At 31.3% G+C, this 20263-nt stretch overlaps 1 protein-coding gene across 1 annotated transcript in view; it reads right to left on the reverse strand.

The window, feature by feature from the left end:
* Positions 1 to 229: 229 nt before the first annotated feature.
* LOC129232942 (probable serine incorporator) overlaps positions 230 to 20263 on the reverse strand; it is a 60148-nt gene continuing 40114 nt past the window's right edge. The window contains exons 9-11 of the mRNA XM_054867043.1: positions 17593 to 17686; positions 6103 to 6179; positions 230 to 372 (exon numbers count right to left, since the gene is read on the reverse strand). Of these exons, the coding sequence (XP_054723018.1) occupies positions 230 to 372; positions 6103 to 6179; positions 17593 to 17686 (314 nt within the window). The remainder of the gene's footprint in view (positions 373 to 6102; positions 6180 to 17592; positions 17687 to 20263) is intronic.

Consider the following 20263-nt stretch of genomic DNA (forward strand, 5'->3'; position numbering starts at 1 on the left):
ATACCGGAACACAATCACCCCTGCTTATTTTACTTCTCTTGGGCGTTGATCGTCTGCTACGATGAACGCCCGCTGTTGCTAGGATATCCACCAGTCACATGGTTTGGTTTATGAGCAGCAAAAGGGTTGCCATAGCTCGGTCTATTCCTATTATTAGTCTATGGAGTCGGCAGCTATGTTGATACCCATTGTCCAGAGTCCACGATTCGAAAGGATTAGGGAGGCATACTTACTCGTACCAGTTGGTGAGTGTCATCATGACATAGAGAGATGCCAGGGCAAACATGAAGTGGAAGAAGGACCAGCTGTACACCACTTCCGAATCTTCATTGTCGTAGGCCTTGCCGCTTTCCGCATCTCCTTTCGCCAGATCTGGGGGAGAGAAATAGCAACTACTTTTAATAAAAGTGTTCTATTTTTAACCCCTTATGCAAAAATGAAAACGAGCCGATGTGTGCATCACATGACTTCCTTTTACTCCAATTTAATGTCTTTTTCCCATTATTGGCAGTTGTGATGTGATTTAATAGTTTACTCTCTAAATATCACCAACAGTGGCCAAATTGAAATCAGATGTTTAAAATAAATAAATAAATAAATAAATAAAAAAAAAAAAAATCGCCAAATGTGTCGCCAAGTTGGCGACAAAACGAGCTGATGTGTGCATCACATGACTTCCTTTTACTCCAATTTAATGTCATTTCCCCATTATTGGCAGTTTTAATGTGATTCAATAGTTTACTCTCTAAGTATCACCAACAGTGGCCAAATTGAAACCAGATTTAAAAAAAAAATACAAAAATAAAAATCGCCAAATTTTTTGCCAAGTTGGGGACAAAACTATATATTGCCAAGTGTCCAACAAATTATAACACCACTTGAGTTTACATCGAAATCAACAACGATTTCCCCCAAAAAAGAGGCAAAAGACCCCCTATGGAGCATCGGAATGCAACCAAAAAGGGAGGTGCACAACTAGACCCCACTAGGAGTCTAAGTATCAAAGTTCAACTTTCTAGGACATTCCGTTCTTGAGTTATATGACATACATACACACATACACACATACATACGTATATACAGACGTCATGAGAAAACTCATCGTAATTAACTTGGGGATCGTCAAAATGGATATTTCGGGTGTCTGTCCGTTCCTAGGCATCTATCCACGAGTGGTCGGGTTGAAAAAAAAACTCAACATTCATTCGGGGGTGAGCAAAATGGAAATAAAGGCTGATTTTTGAGTGAAAATTTTTTGGCGAATACAATACTTCCTTTTTTGTAAAGGGAATTAAAAGTAGTGTAAGTTTGATGTGTGTGTGTGTGTGTAGCACCCAGGGTTCGAAAATATTTGATATTTTCAAAACTAAAGTCTTCAAAATAGTAAATGCATCCTCAAATTACTCTTTATTTTTCTTATATTATTATTACAATATGTAGACTTAAGATTAAGGGTTCTTTCATTATTTATATCTAAAATTTCATTTTATATTTCTATCAATTTTAATGGAATTGCCTAGCATTAGCTGTTTTGATTTATATATATAACTTATATAACTTATTTTTCTGCTGTTAACATATAACTTATTTTTCTGCTGTTAGCTACTTTAACTCAGTTATATGATTTAGAAATAAAAAATTTGCAATTAGAGATTTTCTTTTTTTTTCTGACCAATGTTTAATATTTAACTAAGCACTCTTAATATGATTTAAAATTATTACATTGCTAATAATAAAATAAATATAAAATAAAAAAGAAAGACTATATTTGCTGTATTAATACACCATAAAAACATAGTGTATAAGTTTTCGGTTATTTCAGTAATAAATGAAAATTATTACTATGATTAATAAAATTTTTATATTGGAAATACCGTAGTTGAAAGAATAAATATCAAAAACATCATGATATTTTCAAAATAAATATCGGATATATATCGTGCTATCTATCTTGATATATATCGGCAAACCCTGGTGGCACCATAGCAGGAGTCAGAGTGGGAATTTTTAAAAATTAGGACACAACTGAGACAAAATTTTAGAACATTTTAAGGACAATAAATATTAAATGCCCACAAAAATAGACACCATCATTTTGAATAGACGCTTCGCTTCATCAACGTTGCTACAGACTGCACCCTCTCAAAAAAAAAAAAAAAAAAAAAAAAAAAAAAATCATTAACAGAAAGTTGGAAGTTTACATTTAAATTGCAAAATGTACACAGATATGTATACTGGTGCTTAAAATCAACAAATACATAAATACTGAAAAAGAAAATCTTTTGTTCAATTCAGCGTACTTGCTCAAAAATTTTGCTGTGGGACGGGGCACTACACATCTCATAAATCGTCTGCTTGAAAAAAATTATGCATTTTTAATTTTAATTACCATTACTTCTTTAACTTTTTTTTTTATTTAGATGCATTTTTATTTATTTTTTTTTTCTTCAAAATGTTTACAAATATATCTACGTTTAAAAAAGAAAAAGGAATTTGAGTTAATCGAAGCAAGCAAGTGGCTGATTTTAAGCAAATGTTGAGCCCTAAATATACACAAATATTTGAAGAGAGGGCACAGCTACAGTTCAAAGCTAGTGGTTGTCAGTCTTAATATTCACACTCAAGAATTCATACTTCATAATGCAAGACTTTTATCTTCATGTGTGGCACATGTCTTTCCATCTTATGAAAATAGGAATAAAGGAAACTAATTGCAACTATGTACAAATATCTTATTACGAAACAATATTTTTTTAAAAAAAATTATGGTACATATTTAAATTCTTTTTACAAGAGTTCACAATAGAAACAATATTAATTTTTAAACTTCCTTTTCCATTTTAAAGTACACATACAATGCCATTAACAGGTCTAATGTGCCATACTTTTCTCCATACCATATTATTTATTTTAATAACTTACTGTTTTCATTAAAAAGGTTAAGCCTTGGATAAAGTGGATACTACTAATTATAGCAAGGCAGTTTAAGAGTCAATTGTGAACTGCTACCAGGGTTGGCCGAATTGGACCCAATTGGGTTGGACCCAATGGGTTTTTTTGAAAAAACCCATTTAAAAAAACCCATTATTTAGCCCACTTTTGGGTTTTTTAAAATTTTCTGAGAAGTTTTTAAAAAAATTAATTAATTTAAATACTTTCACAATTTAAACTTCTTTTTTATTTGTTCTTTATCACAGACAGTGAACATAAAAAATGAATTTTGAACTTTAATAGTATTTCTTAACTCTTAATGGCATTAAAAATATACTTCAAAGATTTTAAATAAATGTATTTAACTTTTTTCCTTAACTGGTCAATAAATAACTCAAATTATCTTGACTAAGTCCAGTCACGTCTGATTTTCTCAATATTTGTAGATTGTATGGAGGAAACTAATCCAGTTAAAAGGCTTTCATGTGAATTATTTTCTGCAAACCAACACGTCACAAATCTCGAATAAACACAAGGTAATTTTTTTAGAAATAAACAGATTTTTCAAACGGTCGACAGAAAACAGAACAGGTACAATATTTTCATTATTTTACAAAAAAAGTTTAATATTTCTTACTCTGTACACAGAAATAGAAAAACAGGCAACATAAAGTTCAAAGAAATGTTTTGATTAAGCTGGAATTCAGTAAATAGGGATTTAAACTACTTGAGGTTCTACAGTAGTTTTGCATAACAAATTGAAATACAATAAAGTAAAATGCAAAAAAAAAAAAAGTAATTAAAAACGAACAATAGATTTTATCACTCCAGAAGTAACTTTGCCTTAACTGTTGGTAATCATGAAAACTAAAAAAATCTGAAACTTCACCATTCTTCGGTTCTGTCGTCTTTTATACTTTTCTTCAGATAACGCTGAATTTTAACTCGTTTTCCAGCTTTTTTTACCCCAAGACAATTTTTGCGCTTTGTCCATATACTTACGCTACAATATACTACTAGTACTCCACATTTTCCCTAAAAAAAGACAAAAACCCACATTTCTTTTAAAAACCCAGCTTTAGTTGGGTTTTTTTGGGTTTTATTTAAAAAAACCCAAAAAACCCTGGGTCCATGGGCTTTTTTAAAAAAACCCGGGTTTTTGCCAACCCTGACTGCTACAAACAGAAAATTCCAATTTTCGTCCATTTCATAAGCTCAGTTTGTGGTGACACATCCACTAAAGTTATAGTATACCACTTGCAGTTCTTCACAAATGATTTTTAATACAAACAAATACCAAATGCATTTCAATAAAAACTTAGAGATTCAAAAAGTAAGTGAACAAAGCTAGTAAAAGAAGTTTCAATAAACTTCAATGGAACTTTCTCTTTTTCTGCAATTCCAGGGTAAAATACTGGACATTTTAGAATTTTTAGGACAAAGTTCAAATTATTACAAATTTCAGGACACTTAAAAAAAACCAGCTGATGTGTGCATCACATGACTTCCTTTTACTCCAATTTAATGTCATTTTCTCATTATTGGCAGTTTTAATATGATTCAATAGTTTACTCACTAAATATCACCAACAGTGGCCAAATTGAAACCAGAATTTAAAACAAATAAATAAATAAATAAAAATTTTTAAAAAAATCGCCAAATGTGTCGCCAAGTTGGCGACAAAACGAGCTGATGTGTGCATCACATGACTTCCTTTTACTCCAATTTAATGTCATTTTCTCATTATTGGCAGTTTTAATGTGATTCAATAGTTTACTCTCTAAATATCACCAACAGTGGACAAACTGAAACCAGATTTAAAACAAAACCATCGCCAAATGTGGAGCCAAATTGGAGAGAAAACTTGGCGACCAAAAGACTGGCAATATATCGCCAAGTGTCCGCCAAATTATAACACCACTTGAGTTTACATCGAAATTAACAATGATTTCCCCCCGAAAAGGGGCAAAAGACCCCCTTAGGAACATCTGAATGCAACCAAAAGGGAAGGTGCACAACTAGGCCCCACTAGGAGTCTTTGTACCAGATTTCAACTTTCTGGGACATACCGTTTTTGAGTTATGCGAGATACATACACACATACAGACACCATGAGAAAACTCGTTGTAATTAACTCGGGGATCGTCAAAATGGATATTTCGGGTGTCTGTACGTTCTCAGGCATATATCCACCTGTGTTCGGGTAGAAAATAAACTCAACATTTATTCGGGGATGAGCAAACTGGAAATGAAGGCCAATTTTTGTGTGAAAATTTTTTCGCGAATACAATACTTCCTTTTTTTGTAAAAGGAAGTAAAAAGGAATTTTAGAAAAATTAGGATAACTCCTACCCCTGCCATAGCTCTTAAAAGGATGAACCAATTTTAATCATCATTATTCTTTTTTTTTTCTTTTGAAAGGCTTAAACAGCAGAAGAAATTTCTCAAGAGAGGAGACCAGAGATTCACTGAGTTGGCATGCCTGCAAAATAGAATTACAGTAAAAGACCGTTATAACGCCGACCTATATAACGCAATTCTCTATAAAACGCACCACTTTTCAGAAGTAAACAATATGTTTTGAAGTTTAAAAAATCCCTCTGTTCTGCTTTGCAAGCACTAAAATTGTAAGGCAAATCACATTTTGAAATAGTTTTTCATCTTTCCATCTTATTTCAAAGCTTATAAATTGAAAATGAGTACTCATAGTCAACAGAAAATATCAGATGGCTCTTGAAAATGCAGCTGTTATGCAAACCATGAAGATGCAGGATTTTGATTGTGAAACATATTTATTTGTGAATAACTAATTGTAATATTGGTGCTTTGATACTCATTGCAGATAAAACTCCTTCTGAAATGCTTATATATAGATATATTCTGAATATTAGTTTCAAAATTTGTGAAATGTCTATGTAACGCAAAAACCTGTATAACGCAAAAGCTCTGGTCCCGAGGTGTGCGTTATAACAGTCTTCTACTGTATTTTACTGGTGGACATCACTAAATTTTGGTACTTTTATTAAGAAAAATTCATTTTTAATTGATGGATAGAAAACCGGTTGATTTTATTTAAAGATGGATCCTCAGTACCAAAAAGTGGCACCAATGAATTATATGTGAATATTTGCACCATGACAATCAAATGGGGGGGGAGGGGGTTGCACTCACCGGAATCTCCATCTTGCACCAGGATCTTCTCAGAGCCGGTCAACTTGCTGACTTGAGAATTGCTGGCCGTGCGTATGCTGTAATAAGAATGACATGGGTTAAAGTATTTGCCATGCTGGAAACACTGTCATACTGATGTCAATTACATTTTATTAGTGTTTTAATGATGTTCGGTGAACGTATTCCACAAAGTTAGAAAAAAGAAATGACTACCCTACCGTAAAATCCCGAAAGTAACCCCCCTGTCGATTATAGCCACCCCCCTTTTTTGTGGAAAGTGAAATTATTTCAAAATCCTGAATATATCCCCCCCCCCCCTTTTTCACCGGAAAAAAATTCCGATCATCTTCATTTTCCACTTTTTCCAAAGAAAATAAAAAAGCATAACATTTTTTGCTTTACTTGAAAAGTATTTACAGAGGTTTAATTCTCTCCCTCCCCGTCCCCATATGCAGGTTTTCTTTACTAAAAAAAAGAAAAGAAAACAGAAAATGATTAGAACAAAAAAGAAAAAAAATGCTCTCCACAGTTTATTCCTTCAAAAATGTCTAGACTCCTTTTGATGCAAGGGCGCCTGTTTTTTTATTTATTTTTTTTTTTTTGTTCATAGTATTACAGCAGAAATTTATATGACTCTACTGCTTTTTATTTATTTTAGAAGGAGCATTTTTGTTCTGTCTTGTGAAAATGAACAATTTTCAAAACGACTCCATTTTGAAAACGTGGCGCCATTTTGGAAATGCGTTGCTTAAAAAGTAGCGCGAAACTTGAAAATAACCTCTTTTAAAGGAGAAATAAAGTAATTGAACGAGTTAACGATCATCAGAAATGCATATTTCACAATATCAAATAAAAGATTTGTCTCTGTTTGGGTTCGCGAACTTTGCAAAGCTCAGTTTTCGAAATTACGATCTTCGTAACGAATTCGTGGCCGCGATTGTGATTTTTGCTTCTGTTCTGAAACAAGAACATCAAGATTTTGCTTCTTTTACTGTAACCTTATTACACTCAGTACATGAATTTTCAAGCGATAAATTATAGGGATTTCGCCAACTAAGGTGCAAAATCCTTTCTTTCAAAAAAATGGCGCCTACATGCAATTTATTACTACTAGAAAATTATGACAGGTTTTTATTAGTTAATTTCTTACAGTTCATTAATATTAACTCTTATTTACTTATTTTTTTTCTGTACTCAAAAATTAATACTACTAAAAACAATTATTTTGGCTCATTTTTCAAAAAAAATCTCGATTATACCCCCCCCCCAGTGGCGTAGCTAGACCCGACTTTCGGGGGGGGTTACTTCTTATATATATATATATATATATATACATATATATACATATATATATATATATATATATACATATATATACATATTTATATATATATATATATATATATATATATATATACATATAATATAATATATATATATATATACATATATATATATATATATATATACATATATATACATATTTATATATATATATATATATATATATATATATATACATATAATATAATATATATATATATATATATACATATAATATATATATATATAAGTATAATCGCTTGGAATTTTTCCCTTTTCTTCTTTTTTTTTCTTTCTCTTCTCTCTTCTTTTTCTCTTTTTTTTTGAGACTAACTTTTCGGGGGGGGGGGGGGGGTTGTCTGTCCCCAACCCCCCCCCCTTAGCTACGCCCCTGCCCCCCCCCTTTGAAATTAACAAGTTTGGTTTTGATAATAGGGGGGGGGGGTACTTTCGGGATTTTATGGTATTTTTTTTTATAAGGAAAAAGGATAGGACAAATTGTAGATTCAGGAAAAAATTCCTTAAATCATTGGCGTGCTGTAACTTATACAGTCAAATCCTGTTTTAACGAGTTCTGAAAGACCACACAAGTCATTTTCTGCTGGAATGAAATTTCATGATACGGATGTCACGAATGTTGACTTTGTTCCTATATAATCTGATTTAGGGATGTTGGGGATTACCAAAGTCTTTGCTAAAACAGGATCTGACCTTTTATATTAATTTGTATGTATGCATGCATGCGAGCTTAGTGCACTTCAATTAAGCAAAACAGTCTCCATTTTTGCTCAGACCTCAAGCAATCAAATTTTCAGACCAGTGGTTTGAAACTTAAAAACAAATTGAACAACTTATGAATCAAAAGTTGTTATAGTTTCCTTTTATTGCTCTCATAAACAACAATTAATTCTTCAAAAAGTGCACACACCAGGGTTCATACTCTATTTGGATGAAAAAAATTCCATGACTTTTCCAAGACTTTTTCATGACTTCAATAAAAATTTTCATGACCTTGTTTACGAAGAGAATAACACTACTTAATCTCAAACTTGCAAAGTTTTGGAAATGAGCTTTAGCAAAACGCCTACAGGAATGCCACAGCCTCATTGAAGCACTTACTCGTAATGGAAAAAATATAAGTGTACACTTAAAAAACTAAACTATTCTTATTTGTCTTCATCACTTAAATTTAAGTAAAGTAATAATGCAGTGAAACTAAAATTAGGATGCTTAAATGTCTATTTTTTTTTTTTTTAATATATATAAACAAGCAGAATGATAATGAATGAGACAAAGGTTGAATGAGTCATCATTAAGTTTCAATAAATGTGCTTCAAAAGTTGCCTTTCAGTGTCCAACAGCGCATTTAATCATCCACATAACTTGACAGTATTTTGGTTCTTTAAAGTAAAGCCCCATAGTTTAGTTATTTATGTTTCTAAACCAGATATTTTTTGAAAAAACCATTCAGTAATGAATCAATCATCTGATTCAAAAGTACATGATTTGTTTACTTATTTTCACATTTTTAAATTCATATAAATTAATTGATTCAGAAATTCCAGAACATGTTCGATTCTTGACATTGAACGTAGCAGTGGGTCGCATGGATTAGTTTTGTGGGCCGTATGTTGGGCACTACTGTAGTACTACTTTAGAGTATTAGAATTCCCCTTTTTCTGTATTCTATCACCTGACTAAAGATCTTTACTTTATAGAACCTTCAACAAATTAAGATAAACTCTGATAAATTTAATAACAAAGATTTTACGAGTACTGGAATCGAACTCGGATGCAATTGGATTGCTTTTTTGAGCGGGCGTGACAAAACCAAGAACGTGCAAGTTCGCTACTACATAATATAAAACATAAGCAGTGTTGAAAATAATAGTTAATTCAAAATGAGAGTGATGCCCAAGCAGTAAAATCACATCCCAAAAAACTCAAGCGGCTGCAACAGAAGTGAATACAATGATTTTTCAAAATTCAGATTTGATTTTGGGATAGTTCAAATTTTCCACTTTTAATAACTCTTTTTTGCTATCACTCAATATTAGTAATGCTCTATTAGTTAATGTTATTTTATCTCTGTCCAGGATATTTTTCCATGACTTGAAATAAATTTCCATGACTTTTAATGGAAATTTGAATTTTCCATGACTTTTCCAGGTCTGAAATTCACTTATTTTTTTTCCATGACTTTCCAGGATTTCCATGACCCGTACGAACCCTGCTTTTACTTAGAGGCACCCTGACACACAAAGAGACAAGTGCACACAAAAGTTTTAAAAGACAAAATATCAGAAATGTGGTGCATAACCAGTATGCAATCACTGCTGAACCTCTTAGAATATCAATTACAAATGATGTTGCATGATCTGGAAGGATCATGAGATGAGGAGGGGAAGCCCTCTTTACATGGATGGATTTTGAAACAAGGAATTAAGGTTTAATAATGAGACCATAACAATATGCCTAATATTTTTTAAAAATACAGTACAACCTCTGTATCTCATATCTCTAGAGAAGGGGAAATGATTTGAGATATCGAGTTTTTTAGTTATCAAGGTTTTGAAAAAACTACACTAGTAACTCTCACAATTACACATCATATAGGATATATTAATAAATACAATGCATTTACCTTTGCATAATGATTAACGATTTATTTGGATCTACGGAACTGGTTTTACGGAAAAAAAATTGCTAAGGAAAAACGGTAATTAAAACTTGCCTGTGTGCAAAAATTTTGACACATTGAAGGTGTTGAAAAATAAATTTCAAGTTAACTATGGAAAACTCATAGGAGTTTTTACAGAAAATGCAGAGAAAAAAAAAATTTTCTTTTGAAATATCAAGCCTTGACTGTAAATAAATTACTAAACAATCTGAGTGTAATATAATTTTTAAAGCATAAAGTCTCCTGACTAGAGCTTAACTGAGCTATTCTTGATTTTGAATAAATTCAACACCATAGAATATTATTTCAGATTGCATTGGGGCAGGGTTGGCAAGGTTTTGGACACTATGGTAAAAACCATGGTAAAAACCCTGGTTTTTACTGTCCTGTCCAAAACTGTCCGAAAGTGTCAAAAACTATATTTTTAGAAAAATAGTATTGTGTGAGAAAACATCAAAAAACAGAATAAAACGTATGAAAGTAAATGTTTTATATTGAACATTTATTCAATCAGAACATTCAACTTACTTATGCAGCTGATTTTAATCTAGTTGCATAGAAGTTGAATTCTTGATAAAAATTTTAATTTGCATGCATAAGTTTATTTATTTTTAATAATAGTAACAAAATTTCACTATGTTTATGCATGTGTACAAATGAAAGCAGGGTTGGCAAGGTTTTTACCATCCTGTTCGAAATCCTAGCGTCCGAAAATGTCCAAAACTATTTTTTGTGAGAAATTATCAAAAACAGAACAAAAAGTGTCAAAATTATTTCATTGACTATTTAATATATTTATTCAATGTGAACATTCAGGTATAAATATATATGCAACTTATTTATGCAGCTGATTTTAATCTAGTTGAGTAGAAATTAAATTCTTCATTAAAAATTTCAATTTGTATGCAGTTTTTTTTTCACATAAACCAAATTTTTCGACATTTATGCATGTGTGCAAAAGAAAGTGTTCAAAATATGGTGCTATAACTGACTTAAATGCAATAAATTACAATTTCTTGTAGTTACAGAATGTATTATATTTAAAATATGAACTATAAAAAGAATAGTTCAAGTTTTATAATATAAGTGTTTAATCATCAATTTCTTGTTCTTTAATCTAAGATTTAAAAAATAATTTTTGTTAAAACATCATGTAAAACTTATTTGCAAAAACCATTCAAAAAATTTAGCTTTTTTTTTTCGCACCTAAATATTGTACATTTAATAACATTCCTATGCGTTATGAATGGAACTGAAATGAGTCGTCTTGGTAGTGTTGTAAATTTCCTTTCATAACTCTACCAACTGTTAAATAAAGAAGTTTTTATGTAGTAGTTATTGCCAATTTTTTTAAAAGTAAAATGTTTTTAAATAAACATTTTGAAGAAAAATATTATCAAATACTCATTAATTAAACCTCATTAATATCTTTATGTATGCATCATGAATATTGCAGTGAATACGAATTGATTAGATTACACCCCTTTAACTTTACCACAGTTTAAGACAGTTTCGGACACTTGTGGAGTTTTGGACGGTAAAAACCACTTGTCCTGTCCTAAACCAGTTTTGGACAGTCCAAAACCCAACCCTGATTCAGAGGTTAAGCAGACAGCTTTTAAAGATTTATTCAGCAAAAATACTAATTTCAAGTTCATTTTGCTATGTGAAAAAATTATATTGAAGAGTTTTGTGTCACTTTTCAAAAAAGTGCTGTAGTTTGCATAGTTTGCTCCCAGGCAAATTATGCTTTAAAGGCAAAAATATTTTAAACTGCTATGATCTTTTTCTCATCACAGGCAAGAGATTATAATATGTATGAAGAGTCTGAATGAATAAATACAGTCGAACCTCCATATATCGAACTTCCACATATCGAAATTTTCTATATATCGAAATTCCAGCAAATTTCTATGTTCATTACATAGAAATATTGTTTCTATATATCGAAAAAATCTCTATATATCGAAAAAAAATTTCGAGACATTCGTAGATTTTTTTTTCCCACTTTAGACTGTTTGTCTCATGAAAAATGAAGGTTAGGGGAGAAAATTATGTTCACTACAGGTTGCTAAGAAACTCATAAGAAATCTGGGGTTCAGGGGTGTGTAGATAGGTCGTTGTTCCGTTCTGGAGTTCCTAAATTCCCCCAAGTTTATTTCAAATCTAAGTTGTAACCAGTAACACTGTAAAATAAGTTTCAAGTTATCTCTATTGCCTGTTGATTATCATTCCTAGTCTTTTTAGCTGCAGTAAAAATCATTCAAGTTAAGTAGACTGATTTTTTACTTTTCTCTCGATTACATTGTCAAAACGAAAACACCCTCATGCTGCGGATCAAGTTGAATTGCCGAAGAATGAAGTTGTATGAAGGCACAAAAATGTCATTTCTGCTAATTTTTTAATTCTTAACTTTCGTTTAATCCGATGCTCGTATAAATAAGAAATTAGGTTTCATACAAGAAAATTAGCTTTAATTTCAGTATTTTAGGAGATTTGTACGATATAATAAGATTGTTTCTATAAATCGAAATTAATATATATATAATTTTTTCCCGGCAATTTGCTACTTCGATATATATGGAGGTCCGACTGTATAACTAAAATAAATAAGTAAAAAAATAAATGATAAAAACAAAATAAATGATACAGAATATTTCTAAAGCATATAAAAATGCTTGTTAATTTGTCCTCATTCTATTAACACAGCAGTAGCTTCTCACTATAAGGACCCTTTCCAAAGCAAAATCAGCAGAAACATAGCTTGCTGAAAATCAGAGTTTAGTACTGGAAAAGCTGTCATGTTAGGCACATAGTTGTGCATAGTGAAAAGGTAAAAATGGTAGACGCCAAACATTTTCATGCAATTAAAAGTATGAATTGTTTTCGAAAATCAGAAAACGTTTGGTACAGTCGACGCTCATTATAACGACCACACATTATAAAGACCGTCCCATTATAACGACCAGTGGTAGAAGTCCCAACTTTGTTCTTATGAACTCTATGTTAATTTGCTTTCGTTATAACGACCGTTCTGTATCGTCTAATCCAATACAGCGACCGAATCAGCGGGCGCTACTTCTTGTGTTCTTTCCAATAAAACAAATTTGTAGCTTAAAATGACATTGATTATTGTTTACGGACATCTGCCTGAAGTTTTCAATGTCAAATCCAACTTTAAGAGGGGGTGGGGGGGGGAGATTACCATTCACCACAGCTAGCACAGAAAAAATAATGGGAGGAAAAATCGAGAAATTTCCAGATTCCTAAGAAAAGGGAGTTGACAGATGTGTTGCTAGTTTGGTATTTGAATCTAGCGGTTTTTAAGATTTGCGGTTCTCGAGGGACTTTCAAATGTTTCTTTGAAAAGCAAAAAAAAAAAAAAACAATTTATCACCTATGTCTGAAATGGAAAATAATGATTTGCAAAAATCACGTCTGTTAAAAAGGCAGACCTCTGTTTCTGGTTTTATCTTCAGAAATTGTTGTGGTAGAAGTAGTAGTAGTAGATCTGAAAGTGTGTAACATTTTCCTCCCTATATTTTCTACTTTAAAACTTGTTTAATATTCTGTCATAATATTTTACACACGACTTTTCTAAAAATTCCTGTGATAAAAAACATTTGGGCATTTACTTGGGCATGCATGATGACGGTGTACATTTTTTAAATTTATACCTCTTATAACGACCACTCGTTATAAAGACCTTTTTCTCTGGGACGGAGATGGTCGTTATATCGAGCGTCGACTGTATTTTAGATAAATGACCTCTTATATTCCTCATCATTTTAGGAGCCCCAAACGTATAGAAAAATAATGATAAGAAATTGTTTTCTAGAAAATTCAAGAAACTATCGACAAACAATTTTTGCAACAAAAAAAGTGATGTCATTAGATGAAAGTGGAGATCGAGAAAAGAAGTGAAGTCAAGTAATCGGCTACATCGGACAGAACTGTTATTTGCAACCAATTATTGCTATGTAAATGACACTAACCATATTTGACAGGGTTCATACTCAATTCGGATGAAAAAATTCCATGACTTTTTCATGACTTCATAAAAATTTTCATGACCTCATTAAATGAAGAGAATGGTACTACTTAATGTCAAACCTGTCAATTTTTGTAAGTGGGAGTTAGCAAAACGTTTACATGAATGCCACTACCACATCAAAGCACTTACTTGACTAAAAAAATATCAGTACACACTGCAGAAACTAGTAAACTATTCTTATTTGTCTTTATCATATAAAACTTAAGTTACATAAAAATATAGTGAATGCAATGTACTGATGTTTAAATGCCTAATAATTATTTAATAAATAGGGCAAAATAGTAATGAATCCAGGGTTCATACTCTATTTGAATGAAAAAATTCCATGACCTTGTTACATGAAGAGAATAGTACTATTTAATATCCAGCTTGCCATTTTTTGAAAGTGAGCATTAGCAAAACTTCCACATTAATGCCACTATCTCATCCAAGCATTTAATAATTGAAAAACAATCAGTGTACACCTAAAAAACTAAACTTCGTATATGTCTTCTTCATATAAATTTAAGTAAAGTAAAAATAGTGAATCAAATATAATGATGCTTAAATGTGTAGTTTTTTGATATGTATTTTTTTTTATAAACAGGCAGAATGATAATGAATGGGACAAAGGTTGAATAAGGTATTACTAAACTTCAATAAATTTGCTTTAAAAGGCTTTAGTGTCAACAGTGCATTTAATCAACCGAATAACTTGACAGCACTTTGGCTCTTCAAAGTAAAGAAACATTCTTTACTAAATTCATGTTTCTAAACCAGATATTTATTTAAAAAACACATTCAGTAGAGAATAATCTGATTCAAATCTACTTGTTTACTTATTTGGACATTTTCAAATGCATAAAAATTAATAGGTTCAGAAATTCCGGAACATAGTGTTTGATTCTTGACATTGAACATAGCAGTGGGTAGCATGGATCAGTTTTGCGAGCCATATGTTGGGCACTACTGTTTTAGGGTATTAGAATTCCCTATTTCTGTACTCTAACACCTGACTCATGTCTTTATTTTTTTAAACCTTCAACAAATTAAGATAAATTTTAAAATAAATTTTATACAAGTTATGGAAACGAACTTGGATGCAATTTAATTGCGTTTTTAGAGTACGTGTGGAAAAAATCAAGAACGTGCAACGCTAATACAGAATATAAAATAGAAAAAATGTTGAAAATAATGGTAACTTCAAAATGAGTGATGTCCAAGCAGTAAAATCGCATTGCAAAAAAAGAAGTGTGGCTGCTACAGAAGTGGATGCAATAAGATTTAAAAATTCAGATTTTTTGGGGGATCGTTCCATTTTTCAGTTTTAATAGCTCTTATGTGCAATACTGTTAAATCACTCAACATGACTGACGCTTTTTAAGCACTGTTAACTTATCTTTGCCCAGGACATTTTTCCATGACTCTAAATAAATTTCCATGACTTTGAATGAAAATTTCAATTTTCCATGACTTTTCCAGGTCTGAAATTTGCTAATTTTTTTTCCATGACTTTCCAGGATTTCCATGACCCGTACGAACCCTGTGAATCGGACAAAAGTTGAATGAGTTATTACGAAGTTTCCGATCGCAAATTTACTTAAAATATTGCCATTTGGTGTCAACAGTGCTTCTAATCATCCATGTAACATGACATTATTTTCATTCATTAAAGTAAAGTCATGTTAGTCAGAAAATTCATTTTTCTGAACCAGCGATATCACAGCTGGCCACATGGATCAATTTTGCGAGCTGCACGTTGGGCACTACTGTTTGACTATTAGAATTCCCCTATTTGTATGTTCTATCGCCTGACTAAAGACTTCATTTTCTAAAGCTTTCACAAATTAAGATAAACTCTGACAATTACAAGTGGTTGAAATAAACTCAGATGCAATAAAATTACACTTGTTTAGTGGGCGTGGTAAAATCAAGAACACGCTAAGGCCACTACTACAGAATATAACATAAAAGAAGTTCTAAAAATAATGGTGAATTCAAAATTAGGAATGTTCCAGCATTAAAATCACATTATAAAAAAAGGCGGGCAAGTGTTACAGAAGCAGATGCAATAGGATTCCTAAACTCAGATTTGTTTTTGAGATCGTTCAATTTTCGAGTATTATCAGCATTTACATGCAATACGGTTAAATCATTCTAAATTTTAATTCTCTACTGTTCTTTACTACTGTCCAAGACATTTTCCCATGACTTTAAATAAATTTCCATGACTTTTAACGAAAATATTAATTTTCCATGACTTTTCCAGGTCTGAAATTTGTAAAAAAAAAAAAATTTCCATGACTTTCCAGGATTTCCATGACCCGTACAAACCCTGATTTGAAGATCATGTTTCCAAAAGGCATAAAGTCACAATTTTTAAGACTTTTGGATAGAAATATTAGCAGCATGTCTAACAATGTATTTACAATAAGTGGATTTACCAAACAAAGTTTTTTCTTATCGAAAACAGAGGGTGAAACTAGTTTTTTTCTAACATGAATTAAGTCACAAATAAGTTTCATGCCAAAAGAAATTAAACAATACGAAACATGCAGTTTCCAAACTCACTTTTAACCTAAAAATTATGAAAACTTGTGCAGAAATAAACCAATAATGTCCCCATTAAACTAATTTAAACATAATTAAAAATTATTTGCTCCTCACCCCCCCCCCCCTATTTATGTCCAAAAAGACACTTATGACACCAAAACTGCAATTATCTCCATCAACACCAGGAGCATGGATCAGCCCTTAGTTGGTGGCTAAGAATAAATTTCTAGAAATCAATACCATTAAAAGAATTTTAAATGTCATAAAAACTTCGCGCAAAATAAATTTATAGGCGTTTTTTGTATAACACGGTTAATTCGTTCCGTGTAGTATCGAAACCGTGTTATACAAGACTTTTTTTAAAAATATAATTTTACTTATTTTTATGCTAATTATGTATGTGCATGAGAAAAATCAGGTTAAGATGTATCTTGTTATACTGAAACTGTGCTCCGTGTTATATGAGACTTAGAAATAATGTAAATCAAGGGATGTGTCCGTGTTGTACCGAAACCAAGTTTCATAAACGCAAAGCAAAGTATTAGAATCATTGTCAAAAATTAACAGAAAGTATTAACTTTTTTAAACATAACTTTCGTGTTATATCAAAACTATGAAGTATTAAATTCAAGTTTCGTACCATCTAATATGGAAACCGTGTTATAATAATCACAAATTTGGTACCGTGTAATATCAAAACCATGAAGTATTAAATCACAAATTTGGTACTGTGTAATATTGGAAACATGTTGTAGAATTACGGTGTTATACGAGAGATGCCTGTATATGAAAACCAAAATAATATTGGATCAAAATAAATAAATAGATGAAAAAATAAATAACAAGTAAATTAAAAAATTAAAGAACTGTAAGTGACTTATGTTAGAGAAACATTTCTCACCTCGAGTATAGAACACACACGAACCAGATGACCAGACTGACAATGCTCTGGGCGTCAATGGCATGGGGCTTACCTAGGAAACTGGGTCTACATTCTACAGAGAGAACAAAAATCATTTTTACTAACTGAATGCCTCAAACATGCATTTTCTACTCTCATTTTCGCTGACATTTTCCTAGCGCAAATCATACATGTAATTGCTCAGAAGCAAAGAAAGTTAAAAGTTTTTTGTGCTATACTGTCAATATGAAAATTGAGGAATTTTGCTAATTAAAAGAATGATTTTATGCTAATTTTTTTAACTCAAGGGAAATAACTAGTGATGTTCCGGATATCCGTATCCGTATCCGCGGATATCCGAGAAAAAATAAAGATCTGTATCCGTATCCGTTACTTTTTTGACGGATCTTAAACGGATCTTTTCTATTCTAAAATTTTTCCAATATTTGAATAAAGGACTCTTAAATTCCGTTTAAATTAGGTTTTATTCATTATTTAAATTATAAGGTATCATTTCAGAAGTCAACGGCCCTCTGAGACATGTTTTTTTTTTTAATTTTTAGTTTAATATTAGTTTTGTTATTGATATGGGGTTTCGGTTTTTCTTCATTCTGGTTTGTCCCGGCATCCTTCAAAAAAAAGTGAGACAAAAGTCTCTATTTACTCTTTGTAAAGGTGTTCCCGGCTCTGTTATTTCGGCGATCGGAGTAATTTGGGTGGAATGGGTCAGCGCTACATTTAGGCTGAAATAAAATGCGAAAAACTATTTCTAGCCTATCCAGTAGCATCTTTACATTCTTGCTCCTGCATCCTACACCTACCGAGAAATCTAGAAATAATTTTTCACATTCTATTTAAGCATTAATGCTGCGCTGACCCGTTCCTTCCAACTCTCCATCCATTTTAACGGAGATTTCTTCAGAGAGTAAATCATAGTCTTTATTATATTTTTGCCGTAGATGACATTTTTTGAAGAAACAGTGTTATTATTCTGACGGGAATACCTTCTGTATCAAATTTTACCCTTGGAGAGTTGAATTGGGCAAAAAACGTTTTGAGATCCGTATCCGTAGATCTTGACACTAATGATCCGGATCCGCGGATCTACTTTTTTAACGATCCGGCACATCACTAGAAATAACCATGGTTTAAAAGAATGTCAGTTCTCAAATTGCTGGAAAAATTAATAATAATTTTAAAAAAAAAACTACTTCTGAATAAAATATGTCCCAATGATACGAAATAGAGGGGGGGGGGGCATAATATTGCCTATTATTATTCAAACTTTGATCAGAATTTATTTTTCAAATGAGGATGGTTACAACTAACAAATGTACTATAACTACAGTATAATAAATTACATATTATGGAACTAAATTTTTGAATATTTTTAAGTATCTTGATTGAAATTGAATTTTTAAGACCAACTGCTTTCCTAACCAAAATTGATTACACAAATAGTTTGCAGTTTACGCTGGTAGAAAAAAAAAATCTAACTATTTTTCAGCAACTCAACAACTTTTCACATCTCAGAGAAGTTCAAAACCTCTTAACTTAAAAAACCAATAAGACGACAATTAATTCTTAATGCTGAAAAATAGGGAAAACTGCATAATTCATTTTTAGTTTTTTGGTTCTAGAACTAGAAAAGCAGTCATTAACAAAAACAGAAAGTTTTTTTTTTCACTTGTAGAAATTTATTGATTGAATCAAAGTGCAAGTGAGTCATGTTTGCAAAGAAAAAAAAGGAGGCATTTCATTTTTACACAAAAGAAAGAACTGAAAATGATTTTCTATTACTAAATAATTTATTTAGACATACTTCTTTACCTTTTTTTCCAACATATATTACATAGCAGACAAGATTGGAAGCTAAAAATTTAGATTTAGCGTGAATAAATTTAACGACTCACAGCATAAAACAGGATATTTCAAATTTAAGAAGGGATTTCTTAAATTAAGCCTGCTTAAGGACATGAAATTCAGAAATAAAAATAATTGTTTTTAATTTTTGAAGTTTAAAAAAAAGCTACAACTTTTAGGTTTAAAAAAATATGTTTCTTTTCTCTGAAAAGTGATACCAATGGCAGCCATCCTGGAAGCAGGTAAAAAGTTCAGAGAAAAATCGGGAACTTTCACCGCATTTTTGGAGAAAGCAAAGTTTTCAAAAGAAGTAAAACCAAATAACATGTTTCAAAAGTAATCAGAGAAATATAATTTTCATACTTGTTTCACCATACGGATTTTTTCCCAAATTCTAATCATTGAAAAATCTTTTTTTGTGAATTCCCATTTTTGATGAAAATTTTGGGGACAGCCACTTCATTAGGGAGTTCGGGAGAGGACATTGAAAATTAGGTGATTTGGTAGCTATGATATTTTATGTGATTTATGTGTGTGATATCATTTGTCCTAATTTATGTTGTTCTGAAATATTTGTTTCATATGATAAATTACTTACATAACTTATTATTTCTGATTAATACACATAACAGAAAATAACAAAACATAATTTATATTGTGCTGACCTGTCTGATGTTTTCCTGGATCATCATTAATTTTTAGACCCGTAAAATAGTAATGAAACATTCTCCTTTTAATACTTTACCAATTAAAGTCTTGTAAGTTATGGTCACACAAAGTAAAAAAACATTTTTTTTGCATAAGCATG

The sequence above is a fragment of the Uloborus diversus genome, unplaced genomic scaffold (genome assembly GCF_026930045.1).
Source record: "Uloborus diversus isolate 005 unplaced genomic scaffold, Udiv.v.3.1 scaffold_14, whole genome shotgun sequence".
NCBI lineage: Eukaryota > Metazoa > Arthropoda > Arachnida > Araneae > Uloboridae > Uloborus > Uloborus diversus.